General features: G+C 35.5%; 1 protein-coding gene across 1 annotated transcript in view; it reads left to right on the plus strand.

Moving 5' to 3' along the window:
* The window catches only part of ADCY1 (adenylate cyclase 1), a 251,325-nt gene that overhangs the window by 212,709 nt on the left and 20,542 nt on the right, over positions 1 to 18,074 (plus strand). The window contains exons 9-14 of the mRNA XM_026702318.2: positions 1,960 to 2,154; positions 6,640 to 6,737; positions 9,396 to 9,480; positions 11,901 to 11,990; positions 14,478 to 14,734; positions 15,400 to 15,526. Coding sequence (XP_026558103.1) covers positions 1,960 to 2,154; positions 6,640 to 6,737; positions 9,396 to 9,480; positions 11,901 to 11,990; positions 14,478 to 14,734; positions 15,400 to 15,526 — 852 coding nt within the window. The remainder of the gene's footprint in view (positions 1 to 1,959; positions 2,155 to 6,639; positions 6,738 to 9,395; positions 9,481 to 11,900; positions 11,991 to 14,477; positions 14,735 to 15,399; positions 15,527 to 18,074) is intronic.

Raw genomic sequence — 18,074 nt, forward strand, 5'->3', positions numbered from 1 at the left:
GTTTTTTTAAAAAAAATCAAAACTAAAAATTCTTAAATACGTACAGATATTTGGTTTTCTTTTTGACTCCAGCTCAATAAAATTACCAATGGCATTCAGATCAGAACACTTTTTATGCCCTTGTATGTGGAAGGGAAGATTTGGTTAAGGAGCTAAATATCTTTGTTGCCAAAGATGTCTCATTAAAAATTCACTGGGCTGGATCTCATTTTTGAATGAAAGTGGAAACTAATATGTGTTTCTGTCTGTAATCTCTAGCCAAATTGCATTGGATAGAGTTGCTATATGAGTTTTTCTATAAATAGCACTGGATTTTCATAATCTCCTTCGGCATTAAATCCATATTAAAGAATCAAAAATTATTTCTGGTTAGCATCCTTGCATAAAATCATTTTGTCTTGAACACCCTCCACTTCTTAATATACTTTTTAATTTCAAGTTTATTGGTTTATTTTTCCATAAAATTTATTTATAAAATAATGTTTCCAGGTATTGCATGATTGCCTAAACATGTTATAATTAGTGACATGGAGAAAAAAATAAATTGCTTGCTGCAATCACGTGACCGAAATCCTATGTTTTTATGTTTGTTGCAGACTTGTCTGTTGAAGACATTTTCCCCTCACTAATTAATGAAGGGATAGAAATAAATGATAATTGCTTCTTCTACTGTCCATTTTAATGCCGTATCCATATACTATTTATACAGAGATTTCTACTTAGCAATAAAGCAGGAGCAGTCCAAAATTTGGAAATAAACTACAAAGCTAACGAGAATTGGTTTAACAACTCGCTTTTACAACTTCCCCACAATTCCAATAATATTTCCTTTTGAAATAATAAATTAAATGAATGTTGAACTGTTGGAATGGCCATTATGGAATATTAATAATTAATATTAATGAATGTAGATTATTAAATAGAGATATAGACTCAGGAACTATAGAACAAGACAACTTTTACATACAACTGTCATTGTCACTGAAAGAAATGCAGATGAAATTTGTCTCTATTGCAGGACCTAAGATCAAATAAGTCTTAAACATTTCCTGATTTTATATCGAACATAATCTTTCTCTGTTGCTAAATATTAAAAAAAAATGTGGCTTGGTTTCATCCTAAAGTCTGTTCCCTCTAAAAATAATCCATCAATCAATTTTATATTACAATAAATAAATGTATATTTAATTTTCCCGCTAGGTGGAGATATTACACCATTTTGTTCCACCAAGCACAGGGCAGTATTCTTATAGGTCTTTCACTGAGGAGTGAATGGCAAGAACAGCCAAATTTGAAAAGCTTCCTTTCTAAATTATTATTTCTGCCCACTTATCCAGGAAATTAAATATTACAGGAGAAATGTCTGTGATATATTGCTTTCCTCTCACACATTAGTTTTAAACTTGTTTTCAGATACTATTGGCTTCCAAAATGATTAGAGGGAAGCTTAATCCAGGTCTTATAACGAAGGAATCAATGTATCTTTAAACATAATTGAGGTTGCTATTTACATGAAGAAGTTAGAACTGTTACAAGACTTTCAGTTTCCCAACACGATTCTTGGTGATTCTGTGAAGCACAAATTCCATATAAAAGTTCTCCATTACCATTTCTATAATTGAAAAAATATATTAAGAACGTATGTCCCTATGGACATTTTAAAAAATTAAAAAATAAAGTCATGATGGAAAGAATTCAGAATAGCTAATAAAATTAGGCAATAAATTACATTTCCCCCCACATTTCACAAATTATAGCACCTGATATTAATCAGTCTGAGGGTGGCCACTAAATATTGGCTGCTATTGCTGTTTTTTTTTTTTTTTTTTGTAAGTTTATAGATTTTTCACAAGGCAGAGCAATCAGTAGCCCATTTAATGCTAGAATACAGTGTTGTTTAATCTTTCAAATATATTGTTAGTCCTGTCACTCATCATTTATTTTTAATTTTTGCCACAGAGAAGGGCATTAAGGACAGCCTCTGAAAAACTCAGGAATCGTTCCTCTTTTTCTACAAATGTTGTATATAACACTCCTGGAACCCGAGTTAACCGGTATATCAGCCGCTTAATAGAGGCTCGGCAAACTGAATCAGAAATGGCAGATCTAAACTTTTTTACTCTAAGATATAAGCAGATAGAACGTGAGCAAAAGGTAGGTGAGACTTTTCTTAAAGATTGCATCTTTTTGTGTGTTTGCAGTTTTTTCTTAGTTTACAATATAAAATACAAAAAATAGCAAATAATAGAAAAAATAAGGGAGGGAAAGGGAAAAGGAGAAGGGTAGAAAAGAAGGGAAAAAAGAAAAAAGACATTGACGTCCGACTACCTCTAGTGCACTAGAATAAAGTTGTAAAATCAAACCTCAACTTTTTACTTTTATATAATAGTATAAACTAACCATTTCTATAACAAAAAAAATCCCCTATCTAAACAGTAAAACCCAAAATCCAAGGTTAATTTTTTTTTTTACCTCAAGCACAAAGTCCAGAAGCAGTTTCAAGTAGAAACAAAAGTACTTATGGGTTGTTGTTTTTTTAATGTTAGTTAGATTGTGGGGATTGAAATGTCCTATTTTTATGCATAAAATAATCTTGCTGCCATCAACATATATAACATCAAAGTTCCAATTTTTTTCCAAGTCTTTTTCTATTAAACCAAAAGAATTTTTTTTTTATCTTTATATTCATTTTAAGAATTGTATTAGAATATGAATCCTACTCTTGATTTTTTTTTTTTTTTGCTTTAACATATATCCACCATAAATGATAAAAGCGGGCGTGGGATTCAAATTTTGTAACAACCGGTTCTGTGGGTATGGCTAGGTGGGTGTGGCCATGTGACTGGGTGGGTGTGGTTCCTTTTTGGCACCAGTGCTGTGCCCACTCCATTTTTTGCCTTCCTGGGCCTCAGGAAAGCCTCCTGGGTGAAGCAGTAAGTAAGTAAAGAAAATCCTGGCACAGCTCATCATAGGAACAGCTGATCATCAGGAGGGGAACAAAATACCTTGAGGAGTGACTGGGCGGGGAAGAACGCAGTCAGAAATGTCGGGCATACGCACAATGTTGTTCATATGCCACAAGGACTGACTGGGTAGAGAGGGGCAGGGCCAGCCAGGGGCACGATTTGCTGGGCACCCATGGATAAAAGGTCCTTTTTTTATATTTATGTTTCCAACATTCAATTGAAGTACCTTTATAGATTCTGGATAACTTGTTTAGTGTTTAAATACCAGCAATACATCATATAAATTTTCTTTTAAATTGTAATTTAATGTGAATTTTAAACCTTTCATCCATACATTCTCCCATTGATCAAGCATTGCATTACATCCAAAGAAATTGCCCACTGAATCATACAGTGCTTTTCTTGTTCACTTTACAAATTCAATTTCAATAATGCTTTATAAACCTTAGCAATAATACGTTCATCACTACCACACAGTAAGTTATCCAATTTATTTTTAACAAAGTCAAATCTATATCTCTTTTTTATCAAATTTAAATATTTCTTTCAATTGTAAATATGTAAACCAAAGGCAGACATGTCCTTCTGATTCTAGCTCTTCCTTAAGCTTGAGGGTAGGATCACCAAAATTAAAAGATATTTTACCATAAGTCCATCAGTCCAGCTTCATCACCATTTCTTTTCTGAAAAAGGTTTCTTGGGAGAACACCCAAAGAGGCATCTTTGTAGAAAACCCTGTTGTATACTTATTCCAAATCCTTAGAATAGCACATCTAACAAAATGGTTGTTAAAATCAAAATTTACTTTAACTTTATTTATTTACCATAAATAACTGTGCCATTGAAACCTTAGTTCATGACCTTCTAAACTAAGTAGCCTTTTATTGTGGAGGTTAGCCAGACCAAATAACAAGCATCGAAATACAGTTTCAAATCTGATAAACTCAAACCATCTCTTTTCTTAGAATCTTGCAATAGTTTACAGTATGTCTAATTCTTGGGGGGTTTTTTTCTTTGCCATATAAATTTGGAAATATATCTCTGCCATTGTTTAAATGGAATATCAGTAGCAAGTATTAGTAATGTCTGAAACAGTAAAAGCATCTTTAGTAAGATACTCATCTTAATTACGCAAATTCTATCCAATAGTGATAAATGCAATTTGTCCCATCTTAGTAAGTCCTTTTTAAATCATTCTAGAGAGGTGCATGATTATTTTGAAACAGTTTTGTGTTTCTGTTTGTCAACATAAACGCCAAGTATTCCACCTTTTTCCTGGCCCTAAAAACCATACTTTTTAGTCAATATGTCACAGTCCTAAGAAGACATATTCTTAATCAGCATTGTTTTCTGTTTGTTTATTTTAAAACCTGCTATAGCCCCAAGCTCATTTAATTTCCTCATCAAATATTCTATATTGTTTTTTGAGTCTTGCAGGAATATAACCAAATCATTAGCAAATGCCCTCAATTTATAACATTCTTTCTTGATACTTATATCTGTTATTTTTTCATCTTGCCCAATATCTCTGTTCAAAACTTCCTGCAACAAAATAAACAACAAAAGAGACGGGGGCATCCTTATCCTTTTGAATTTCACATGAATTAGTTAAATCACCACTGATAACAAATTTTCCTTGTTTTGACATATAAACAGCTTTGACCCTTTAAATAAAGTTCTCTCCAAAGTCCATTTCTTCTAACACTTTAAACATAAAAGCCCCATGTATATTGTCAAAGGCCTTCTCTGTATCTAAGATTATTAGAGGTGCCTGTTTCTCATTATGATATTGTAAATATTTGATAATATTCAAAGCAGTTCTTACATTATCCCTAAATTGTCTTTTGGCAGAAAGTCAGATTGGTCTTTATGAATATACCTGTAAAATCTCCTTTAATCTTTCTGCCAAAGCTGCAGCAAAGAGATTGTAGTACTTGTTTAAAAATGAAATTGGTCTGTAATTCTTTGTCTTCATAACATCTTGATCTTCTTTTAGTAGCAACACATTATTAGCTTCTTTCCGTGGTTGAAGTATTTTTCCTTTCTATATATACTTCAACGTGGTTTCATCTTTTTGTAAATGAAAGATTTAGACTTCCAAACCGGAGGTCCTTAGATATTTTGTACAGTGTTCTTCAGCTGAAAGGACAAAAATGCAGAAAGTACTTTCAGGAAAGAATTGGCTTCATTCATCACATAATTATTATTTCATCACTGTGGTTTTAATTTATTGTGGTAATGTTCCAAGTTAGGTAGGGTATTAAATCTTGCCTTGGTGTTACAGCAATGAGTAAATGTAACCTTTGTGTTTGTAATCTCTAGATCCTCTTCCTTCTTTCTTTACATGTAAGGGCAAAGCAATAAAATATACCTTTGTGATATCAGATAGTTGTTTTTTTTCCTGAGTGTAGGACCCTGATTTCTTATTTAAATTATCAGGATATTGTAACCCTTTCATAATTTAAGATCAAAACTCACCTATTTTGCAAAAAAAATAATTGAAAGAAACTTGGAGCAGAGCTTTGTCATATTAGCACTTCATGTTTCAAATTTTTTATCTGAGAAGACCAACACACAACAAATGCGTACTCTTTTTTTCTTTATTCAGTTAATATTTGGCAGTTCCCCCTACAACTGTTTAATCACTTCTGTTTTTACAAGCTACTGCTACTAAGTTGTGGTATTGTTTGTTGGGACTGGCTTTGATTCAAAATTAATTATATAGTATTTGTGTATTTTGTAAGAGACAATGTTTCACAAACAAATTGTAGCGATAAACAAAAACACAGCTTGTGATAAAGTAGGGTTGGCTTCATCCTAAATAAACAGTTTCACTAAGGAAAAAAATATTTTCTTTTGAGGAAAGGATGTCAATATTTTTCATGATTTCATTAAGAAACCAGAGAGCTTTCTTGTAAATGCAACAAATCCTCTTCAAGCTGATCTTTTCTCCTAATCTCAGAAGTGAATTTGTCTTCTCCACTGAGTTATTTCTTCTTTAAAATTATTGTACCTTTATTCAACTGTCTTTTTCTATAATTTTGAATGAATCACAATATACAACATATTTAAAAATATTTAAATCCTAGCTTTGTGGAAGCTCTCTGAAATCAATGTGGATAATTGTAAAGTCTGCTCCTACAGAAAGTATATTAATGACAGTTAATAAAATATTAATACTTCCAATTAATATTTCCAATGTAATTAAACCATCAAAAATCATGTGAGCTTTGGGTGGAAATGAAGGCTGCTATGTAATAAAATTTCTGAGATCTGAGATAACTGCAAAGATATCATTCCACCTCTCCTTCCCAGTCTGATATGTAAAGAGGCTACAGCTGGCCTTTGATGTTTTCTGAATAGCACACAACATACTTTCAAGGATAACACATTTATCTGGGATTTTTTTCCCTTTTCCTGATTCCAAGATAAGAAGTAATGTAAAAACTTATTCTGATTTTCAAAATATTCTGAAGCTTAGAAGAGGATTTTCCCCCTAACTCTGGGCTAACTATAAATATTTAAAAAGAAATATGTAACTGGCAAACTTCAGGATTTTAAATCACTTTTTGTACTTCATTTTTAGCACAATTATTTGTATCTTCAGAATTACAAAACACAAAACAAATGGCTAACTAAATCCATCTCTCTCCTTTCCCTCTTTCATTCACAGTATCACCAACTTCAGGATGAATATTTCACCAGTGCTGTAGTCTTGTCATTGATTCTAGCTGCCTTATTTGGCCTTGTCTACCTTTTAATAATTCCACAGTAAGTTATTTTGTTTCCAATAATTTAAATGCCAAGTGCATTTATACTGGTATATAAGTATTTTGAATGTGCTCTGTATTCATTAAAAGTGTTTAATTCTTAAATTCTATCCAACATACTAAACAACCCTCAATTAATGTCCTTTAGCTTTGAAAAGTTTCCATTGCTCTTTAACTGAAATTATTGGGAACAAAGCTAATGCAGTGGATTGCTTGTGGAAAAACAAATCTTGTATGAAGTAATAAAACAAAGGCATTTCTACATTCATTCATAATAAGAAGCAAATTTGCTTTTGTTCATACTTTCATCTTGGAGTTAGGAAAATTTAACAGAGCAATATCTGCTTTTCTAATGCTCATGGAAATTTAAGAGCCAAAGATTCAGTGCATCATAAAATCAGTCTAAAAAAAATCCAAGGGTTAAACAGATTATGTATAAAATGTATGCCATAATTTATTTACTTTTCCCCCTCTGGTACAACCATATGGTGTCTTAATACAGATTGAGATCAGGGATTTTTTTATTTAGGGAAAAGAATAGCTCATAGAAGTTTTTTAAATATTTATTTCAGGTGAGAATTAGCACATTCATGATGTTCATCCATAGGCTATTTTTTCTTTCTTTGTTTTTTTTTCTTTGTTTATTTATTTTATCTATTTCTTTCTGCTGAAATATAAAAGCAGTTTGAACTCAACATTGTTACATTCATTCATCAAATAATGCAAACTGAAAGTGCTAACTATATATAATGATTATGGCTTCTTTCTGACAGAAAGAGTGGTTAATGACTTGCCTCAATTTGAAAGAAATACTTCCACACTGTGCTAAGGACTTTCTAAAAGAATTAAGTTAATGCTTTATGAAACTAATTTATTCAAAAAAAAATCAAAAAGTAAAAAAGCAAATTACAGTACATAGTTTATATTTTGTCTCGTGTATATGTAAAAGAATCATACTATTAAATAATTTATTTATGTTCAGTTAATATTGATTAAAGCCATCAGGAAAAAAATGGATGTTTGGCAGAATAAAGGAAGTAGAAGACAAAGACAATAGACATTATATATAAGTAGAATCAAACATTGCCCTTGGAAGAACTGTAAGCTATTATTACAGCTATGTCAAATTATGAAAATGCAGCTACCCAAATAACTTCATTCCACTAAAAGGTATTAGAAAGAGTATTGTAGAATTGTTGCAGGATATAGCACAGGCGTATCAAACTTGATTTCACTGAAGACTGCATTAGGGTTGTGTTTGACCTTGAGGGGCAGGAGGTGTCTGGCTGGGTGGGTGTGGCCAGTTCAACATTGCCCATGTCAGGGGCACCTGTGGTGGCCTGGGCAGGGCTGGGGGGATCCACTGTCTCCAGCAGAGAAAGGTGAGACCAGGGAGAGTGCCAAATCCTTGTCCTCCAGAGAAGCCTCGCTATCCCTGTCAGGCCACACAGTACCCCCAGATGGTGGCCTAGGCTGTCCAGAGCCCTAGGCAGCAGAGGGCACGCGCTCAGCCCGGCCATCAAGGTCCCAGGGCGCAAGGACCCCCAGCCCAACCCGCTTCCCAGAGAGGTTTTCCAGCTGCACTTACCTCCTCCTCGAAGCTGCTGCTTGTTGTTCTCCTCTCCTTGGCTAGGTTGCTCATGGTGTGTGAGAAGAGCAAAGTGTGAGTCAGAGGGAGGCCCACTCCTTTTTCATGTGAGGAGACCTGCCTTTATAACCAAAGCATCCTCAGAGATAGGATGGGAGACAACTAGGAGAGGTCAGGAGAAGTAGGCAAGGGGATGGCAAAAGGGCAGCAGGGTTTCTGGTGGCCAAGTGCTAAGGTAGGACTTCCCTCAGACCCTCCCTCCCTCACATAATATCCTTTCTTCCTTCTTCCCTTTTCTTCTTTTTCCTTCTCTCTTCATTCTTCTTCCTTTCCCTCCTTTCTTCTTTTTCCTTCATTTTTTCTTCCCATCTTTCCTTCTTTTTCTTTCCTCTTTCCTTTTCTCCTTTCCCATCCCTTCTTGGATGCTCAAATGCAAAAGGGGAAGCATTTCTCAATGCCTCCTTGCCTTGTGATCAAATGCCACTTTTGCTAGTAGTTTGTTTTGCTAGCACTGCTAGCAAAAACAGAGCTTAGGAGGGGGTCCTCCTGGGCTCTATTTTTGGCTGTAATGGCCTCCTGCAGTGCTCTGCCAGTGAAAATGGAGCTCAGGAGGGCCGTGAAAATTTTATAAAATCTATTTACAGAAAACAAAGAATGTAGCCCTTAGACTTATATACCACTTCTTAGTGCTTTACAGCCCTCTTTATGCATTTTAGAGAGTCAGCATGTTGCCCTCTACAATCTGGGTCCTCATTTTACTCATCTTGGAAGGCTGAGTTGTCCTTATGTCTCCATATCAAATGGATTATGTCTAAACACATTATTCTTAAAAGCAATCATAGTAAACTTTATTCACAGAGGACCTGTTTTACATTATTTTTAAAGAACCATTGTTCTATTAATTATATGCAAAAAATAATAATTCTACTAAAAATGAACAGCAGAAAAAGAATAATTGAGGAACTTACATATTGAGAAAGAAAAATCCTTGATATTTAAATAGATTCTACTAATGTGAAGAATTTGCTTTTATTTGTGTGCCATGACTTAGTTTTCTTTCTTTTTTTCTAGGAGTACCATAGTCCTCATTCTCTTAGTGTTTTGCATGTGCTTCCTGGTGGCATGCATCATGTATCTACATGTCACTCGAGTACAAGTAAGTGACCTGAAATGTTGTGAAAGCTCTTGTGGAAAAGGAATATATGTATCAATTATCCCAGTCTTCATTTTATTTCTTCTGTATTTCATGTCTATAGGTAGATAGACGTTTTAATGTATAATACTTAATGCCATTTATTGCTTTTAAGAATCCTATTTTTCATTTCCTTTAAAAAAACCTTTTATTAAATCTTTTTTTATTGGTGAATATAAAAATTGTACCACTCCTGACACACAGGAATAATGACTGTATCACACTCCAGTAAATAAGTGATAAATGCTTGAATAGTTTTCTGCTGTGAAACAGAGCTTGTTATGAATTAATTTAGCTTACCCTAACTCTACTTGTGTTTAATCATTATCTTGTTGATATATTGATTCTGGAGTTATAATGCTCAGTTTGCTAGGAGCAATAATATAGAAAACAAAATGAAAAGACGGGGAAATCATGTGGAAAACTAGATAATACCTGGAATAAAAGATTTTGCAAAGTCTCAATAGAGGGTCCCATATCCCTTACAAAGTGGTTGAAATTTGAGTACTCATTAACAGCTTTTACTCAACCATACAGTTTAAAGCAGGGGTGTCAAACTCAAGGCCCATGGGCTGGATCTGGCCCACAATAAGGCTGAATCCATCTCATATGGCCATTCTGGAAAATGTACGAATCTAGCCTGCGTCACTTCAGCCTGCTACATGCCATCTGGGTGGACAGGTGAGGGCACAGGCCCAGTTCTTCATTGGCACATACAGTGCAACAAAAGTAGTCTGGGGGACTACAATAAAAAAAAAAAAGTTCAGACCTTCCAACCTCATGAGTTGTTTTTTTTTTTTTTTTTGTGAGAGGTTGGAAAGTCTGAACTATTTTTTTTATCATAGTCCCACAGACTGCTTTAGTTGTCCTACATGCCATGGAAGTGAATGGAGCTGAAAGGCTGGTTAGTAAAAGGATGTGGTTGACCTGGGTGGGGGTGGGGGGATGAGACTTTGACATCAGTGGCCTGGCTGCAGGGCCCTCAGGTAAGCTGGGGCAGGGCAGGTGGGGCAGCTCTGCACTCCCTGCCTTGCTTCGTCCTCCACCCCTTCACCACCTCGCTTCGTTCTTCATTCTGTGCTGAGAGAGAGGGGGAACGGGAGGGAGAGTTGGGGCACCCAAGCTGCTGGCAGTGAGATGGTGGCAGCAGCCACCTGAGCAGCCATGATCCCTCCACCCCAATCAGCCAGTCCTGTCTCACCTACTCCCTGGGGCTCACCATTCTTCTACTTGTCCTCCCCACTCAAGCAGCGGTGGGCTCTGCAGGACAACTGGGGACAACTGGGTCTCTCATTTCTCCCATGGTGTGGCGAGCACCAGCTTCAGTCAGGACATTGAAGGTGCTGGCAGCGGCAGCCACCTGAGAAGCCTTGATACCCCCTCCCCAGCTAGCCAGCACTGCCTGATCTGCTTTCTGCCTGGCCAGCTGGCTGGCACTTTTTCACTAATTCACTAATTTCACTCATTTCAACCATTGCAATATGTTTTTCAGCATATAAAAATATTAAATATTTTTCTAATTTTTGATACATCTGGACTAAGATAAACTTAGAATGCATTATAAATCTGTTGCATGTGATTCTTTGTGGGTGCCAGTAAACACTCATCAATCAAAATTGCATGTGTTTGTAACCAAAATTTTTACTTTTCACAAGGTATGAACATTCAGATATCCTTATACATAAACTTTACATGCATTCCATACAATCTATGAATGGATAAAATCTTGATTATATTCACAAAATTATCATTTTTGCTGTTTAATATAATATAAAAAATATAATCAGAAACATTACCCTGTGACAAAGAAGTATTAAAATATCATCCATCTTTAACTGACTGAACTTTGAAGTCAAATGTTAATGTAATTGAACCATGATTTGAGAATACAATTGAGTTATGTTTTATGACCATAAGAAATAAAATATTTAACCTTTTTGTGGGGTGAAGGAAATGCATTAGGACATTACTAATTTTCTGATATCTTTCAAAAATAATAAGAATTAGAATTAGAAAAGATTGCCTGATACAAATGATTTGAAAATAGAACTTGAAAAATTATGGCATAAACCAGCTTTGTTGGTGCCAATGGTGATTGGCACACTGGGTGTGATACCAAAAAATCTTGGATGGCACTTTAAAAAATCTGTACATTGACACTATTTCTATCTGTCAATTACAAAAAGTCTCTCTATTTAGATTCATACCTATATCACACTGCTACATTATGACATCCTAGATTTTGGGGAAGCATTTGATACATATAACATCCGATATCAGCTAAAAAAACTGACAACTGTGATTTCACATTTTTTTGTATATAACAACAACAATAGTGTGGACAATCATTTTCCAAATGAATATATATTGGTTTTGTCTTTCAGTGTTTTCCAGGGTGCCTGACAATACAAATTAGAACTATTTTGTGTATTTTTATTGTGATCTTAATTTACTCAGTGGCACAAGGCTGTGTGGTAAGTGATATGAACCTGTAAATAGTTATATTTGGGGTACAATGTAGACAGATATAAAGACAAATATTCTGGGTGACACATCCTCTAACTTGGAAGCAAAAATGTTCCCCCATGGCTATCTGGAGAAGAATTAAAACTTGACTTTTCTAAGAGACATTTTATTGTCTATTATTGCTTAGAGGTTTCTTATTGTTGTTGTAACATTTTTATATTATCAAAGACCTATGGAATGAGATAGTTTCTGAATAAACAAATATTGATGAGAAATGTACTATCCCATTAGCTTGCTGCTTATAGTAACTGAGCTTGTTATGGATTCAAAATAACACACCAATTAATATATTACACTAGCTATCTTACTGTAAAAAATAGACCTGAAATTGAAATGAAGACATAAAAGACTGAAAAAAAGTCCTAGACTCTTCTGAATTATATTTATTGTTGCTGCTTCATTTGATAAAAACTAATTTGTGGGTGCAATAATCAAGTGGGTTTTTTGGACTGTATCCTTTAAAACAATTAGGAATTAACATTACTATGGGTGATTTTTCCTCACTCAGCTTTTTTCTATACACAAGAACCTTATTTCATGTAACATATTCAGGCTTCCAACTGTAATCCATAGTATTATAATGAAAACGGGAAATTTAATTGACTAGATTTTCTTAGAAATTAACTGAACCTAATATGACAAAAATAAATTAAAGAATATTGTGCCACAAATCATGCAATTATTAAATCTCTCTCAAAGATTTAATTTACTTTTAACTAACTGGTTTTCTGAAATGTAAGATTTGTTTTTTCGTAAACATAGATCAAAGAGTTGAATTAATCTGCTTACTCTATATATATTGCTGACATATTATAAGCATTTTCATATGCTAGCATATGTCTGTGGATACATTTACACATACAAATGTACTTTATGAGAAATAGAGAAAACCTATACACTTAACTACACCGCAATAATGGTGTGATTGTTTGGCTATTTTGAATCATTTTTACTACCACTTTATCCTCCTTTTTGCTGTAATTTGATATTTTCAAGAGGATTTTTTAAATTTTTCCTAATCCAATGGAAGAGAAGTAAGCAAAGCAAAGATTATGAACTAGTTCTAAATGAATGTACATCAACTATAAAGACCCAATTCAGTACTTGTAGAATAATATCAATTTATGGAAAAATATACAAGTTTAGACTGTGGATATTGCCATACTTTGGAGTCCACTGGTAAGGAGAAATGCCTTAAAGTAGGTGGTAATGCAACCCTTTCTCAAGAGGCCATCCTTCCAACTGATGCTTTTGTGCATTCTTCCAGTATTCACTCTCCCCTTCTGGAGGAAGTTTGTTGAGAGGATGGTAAGTGGCCAGTTTTAGAAGGTCTGGGAAATAGTAATAGCACTTAAATACCGCTTCTTAGTGCTTTACAGCCCTTTCTAAGTTGTTTACAAAGAGCATATTTCCCCCAAGAATCTCGGTCCTCATTTTACTGACTTTGGAAAGATAGAAGGCTCAGTCAACCTTGAGCTGGTGAGAATCAAACTGCTGGCAATCGTGAGAATTAGTCTGCATTGTAACCACTGCACCACCATGGCTCTGAAAATGGATTACTGAGAATCTTTCCAATTAGGATTCAAACCATGTTATGGTACCAAGATTGAATTGATTGCACTTGTGGATAGCGTCTGGAAAGCTTAGGATTGATGTGTTCATCCTAGCCCTACAAGGATCTCTTGGTGGTTTTTGGCACCATCAGATCGTTTTCTGATTCAAGCCCATTCCATCATCCTATTGGGAGGAATTCCACTACTTTTTTACCTTGGCCCTCTATTTCATCATTCTTTAACCTTATCATGCAAGCATTTTTTCTCTTTCTGTAGGCACTGTTGAAAGCTTGTGTCACCCTTCTCCAATACATCCACCATTGGAACATGTAGTATTAGAAAGAGTTTCCTATCAAAACAACTTCTCAGTTAAATGTATTCAGAACAGAATGGCACAAAACAGAATGACAGAATTGGAAGGGACCTTGTAGATCATCTTCTAGTCCAACCCCCCACCCAAGCAGGATACTTTACACCATTTGGGACAGATGGCAGTCTATCTCTTCTTGAAAGCTTCCCATGGTGAAGCTCCCACAACTTCTGCAGGCAAGCTGTTTGATTGGTTGATTGTTCTCACTTCAGAAAATTTTTCCTTATTTCTAGGTTGAATCTCTCCATGATAAGTTTCCATCCATTATTTCTTGTCTGGCCTTCAGGTGCATGGGAAAATAGCTTGACCCCTTCTCTCTGTGGCAGCCCCTCAAATATTGGAAAATCATCCCTCAAAGAAGATACATTTTAAATAAATAATTGCAGATCATAGTTTTAATTTCACAGTTTTCTCCTAGCTCTAAAGCTACCACATACACTATATCCAAATTCAACTTTATGAAGTTATTTTCCAGTGAGCTTGATTTAACATATATTACCTTTTTCCTGCAGGTTGGTTGTATGCCTTGGATCTGGAACACTAATTCCAGCAGCTCTATAATTATAATTTATTCCAGTGGGACAAATAAGACAATGACTGAACTTCCATGCGATACAGCCCATTATGCATTTCTCTCCTGTGTTGTGGGGACTTTGACCCTGGCAATATTTTTACGTGTATCTTCTTTGCCAAAATTGATCCTCCTCCTTTTTGTTATGATTCTGTATATAGTTATTTTGGAGCTCAGTGGATACCGAAAGGCAGTAGGGTAAGTATTTGCATAAATACAAATGGGCATGACTACTGCTTCCATAATTTATCTTCACACTTGTAATGCAATGCTCTTTTATAGAAGGAAAGGAATTTTAATATGTGTCAGAGACTTTGAAGATAATCTTTAACTATTTATGTCATCCATAGAACAAAGCGACATGTAGAGTTTGTTCATATTTAGCTCCATTTTTCTTTTGCTGTTTTTCTCCATTTCCTTTTTTTAAATCCACATTAGTTTATTAAAGCCTTTAGAATAGGAAATGATTTGTTTTATATGTCCATCATTATATTGCATGCCCTGTTTCTCCAGCAGAGTCAAAACCTAGGATCGTGATAAAGTTCTTTCCTTTAATATACACATCAGCCTATCTCTCAATTGAGAGATGAAGAGCATAGGAGAAAGCCAAGATACTTAGGAAAAAAAATGAGGAAAATCCTGCTCTGCTACACAAGTTCAGAAGGCCTATCCATAGCCTTCTTTTTACTGCTACTTCTATTGCTCTTTTTATATTCTATTATGGCATAAAGTTGCCCATAATAATTAATAACATTACACCTCTTAAATTCCAACAGATTACCATTAGATGTGGAATCATCTGTTGTATTGTTTTCACTTTGTGACAATAGCAAAGTATAAAAGTTTGCATCATTTTTTTAAAGGGATGGCTCCTTTTATATACGTGGCTATGAACCAATATTAGCCATCTTGCTGTTTTCCTGTGCTTTGGCACTTCATTCAAGACAGGTAGATTTGAAGTTACGTTTAGACTACCTCTGGGCTGTACAGGTAAGAATTGCCTTGTCTTAAAAGTATTGTATTAAATTCCCAGTTTCTAGATCTTCTTACTATTTACAAATAATTTTAATGAGCAAATTATCCATTAAGTGTATATGGAAATACAACCATAAATATGAACTGTATAAATTTGGGCAGTGGGAAATTCCAGCCCCAGCACCTCTTTCTGATCTATTTCCCTTGACTTTTACATCTCCTTTTATGAACCTAAGTTTTGTCAGCTGCTTTATATTTATCCTTGCCTCAGGCTAATGCCTCCTCCTCCTCCATTGCCCTGGGGAAGCTTAAACCATTGTTTTGGCAGTGAATGGCTACCTTAGATGAGACTCAATGTAGTGGAAGGCTAGCCCTTATTTATTGTAAGATAAGGAGGAAGCAAAGTCTCCCCACTCAGGCCATTAATAAGAAGGCATCAAGGAGAGATAGAGCAATTTGGAGTTTGGGGAGGACAGGAAAGTTGAGATTGGATTGTATGAATGAGATAGAAGTGGTTCAGTTGGACCATTCCAAACCAAGAGAGTCCTCCAAATTCTTTACAATCTCTACTTCTAACTCATAATCTCATCTTGATGGCTGAATTTCCCGGTTTCCTGGCCTTGGGGTGCTATTGGCAAATACCAGATCTATTCATAATAAAAGCTTATTTCTTCACAATTTGGTGGGAATAAGGGAATAAGAAGGCAGATCTGGTGTATATTGCAAAATCACGAGGATGGGAATATTGCTCTTTCAGAAGATACAGTATTCTTTGTTACCCAGCAGTATTTTTCCTTGAGCTATTTGATTTGGGGAAAGCACCTGAGCTCATACCTTGGTGGCAACTGTAGGCTTAAGTCTGGACCACATATATTGGTGATTATGTGCTAGATCTCATTTTTAATTTAGAGCATATCAAGGTTCCAAGTAATATGTCCCCTGAAATAAAATCCAAGGCATCCATCTTTCTCCAAAGTCTGTTTATTAGGAACATATCAAATTGGCAAGGACTTGGTATAATTCCGACTGGCCAGATTCTGGAATTACACCCAGTAAAAAGCAAAAGTTTGAAACTTCCTCCCAGAGTCACAATCTCCAATCAATTCTCAGTCCATCAGTCTGGTGATGCCAAACTCCACCTTCCACCAGCTTCAAACATCTTCTCTGTTCCCACAGAAAACAATGCCATCTAGATCAGGGGTCACCAACCTTTTGGACCTCAGGGACCACCAAACTCATAATTTTAGATCCCAGGGACCACAAACTGGTTCTGTGGGCATGGCCTAATTTGTGGGTGTGGCTTGGTGGTCATGTGATATTAAATATAATATAAATATTATAAATATTTATATAAATATTGAATTTTTTTTATAAAAAAGAGCAACTTTTACCCAAAATCAGGGAAAGCAGGCAGATTGAGTTGCTGACAGAATCACAGATTCATTCAGACATCTATCTATCTGCCATTGGCTAGCTTAGTCTGTCACATAAAATTTGCTACCAAGAAAACTCACAAAATTAATTCACAACACACCATGCATGTAAATATTGAATTTTTTTTATAAAAAAAGCAACTTTTACCCAAAATCAGGCAAAGCAGGCAGACTGAGTTGCTCACAGAATCATTCAGTGATCTATCTATCTGCCATCGGCTAGCTCAGTCTCTCAAATTTGCTTGCCATGAATCTGCACTCAATTTTCTTGCAAGCAAACCTTCAGTCCTAAGGGAGGTTCAGCTGTGCTGAGCCAAAGATCTGAAGACTAGCTAGAAAGCAAGAAATCCAACCATTTCCTGCTTCCTAGCTAAATCTCTAAATCTCCCGGCATAGCAGAACATGATGGTCAGAAAAAGAAAAAATAACAATTTAGCAGGCGTTTGCCAGGTAAGGAGTGAGTGGGCGGGGAGGGCAGCCTTGTGTTTCTGCACAGCCTGGATTATTTGCTTTGTGGGGGTGCTCTGGGGGAGAGATTTCTCTGTGGCCCACCAAAATTTTCTCTCACGGCCCACCAGCGGGCCGTGGCCCACCGGTTGGCAACCACTGATCTGGACACATTGTTCTCCCTTTATCTCTATAACGCACCTTTCAACAACTAGAGAGTGGCAAGTCTGGAGTATCATTAAATTCCTTTGCGGAAAACCTAAAGAAAGCTAAGGAAAGAATAGACAAAGGTTACAATAAAATACGGCTACACACATGTCATCTTCAGGGTTGACAGAGCAATTCTTTGAGAGATGGATTTGGAAGAGCTATCTATCATCCCTTTGCCTTAATCTGCTGACACTGGGTCCAGATGTATCTAATTACAATCTAGGACCCTTGTAGGGTAATTGAACCCATTACGATGATTGACTTCAGACACCAAATGGACCCAAATGGTTTCCAATGGGGAATTTCCTCACTATCTATCGAGAAATTGTATCAAATGCCCATTGAACCTCTGACAACCAAAATCAATCCAAACATTTGACAAGATGGTCCCAACAGCCTGGGATAGGAAATGAAGTGATATAAACTCCATAGGAGGACCAATAGTGAATGACTCATGGTCTTAGAGGAGCTGC

This window comes from Pseudonaja textilis, chromosome Z (genome assembly GCF_049901715.1).
Source record: "Pseudonaja textilis isolate UNSWEBS1 chromosome Z, rPseTex1.2, whole genome shotgun sequence".
NCBI classification, from domain to species: Eukaryota; Metazoa; Chordata; class Lepidosauria; order Squamata; family Elapidae; genus Pseudonaja; species Pseudonaja textilis.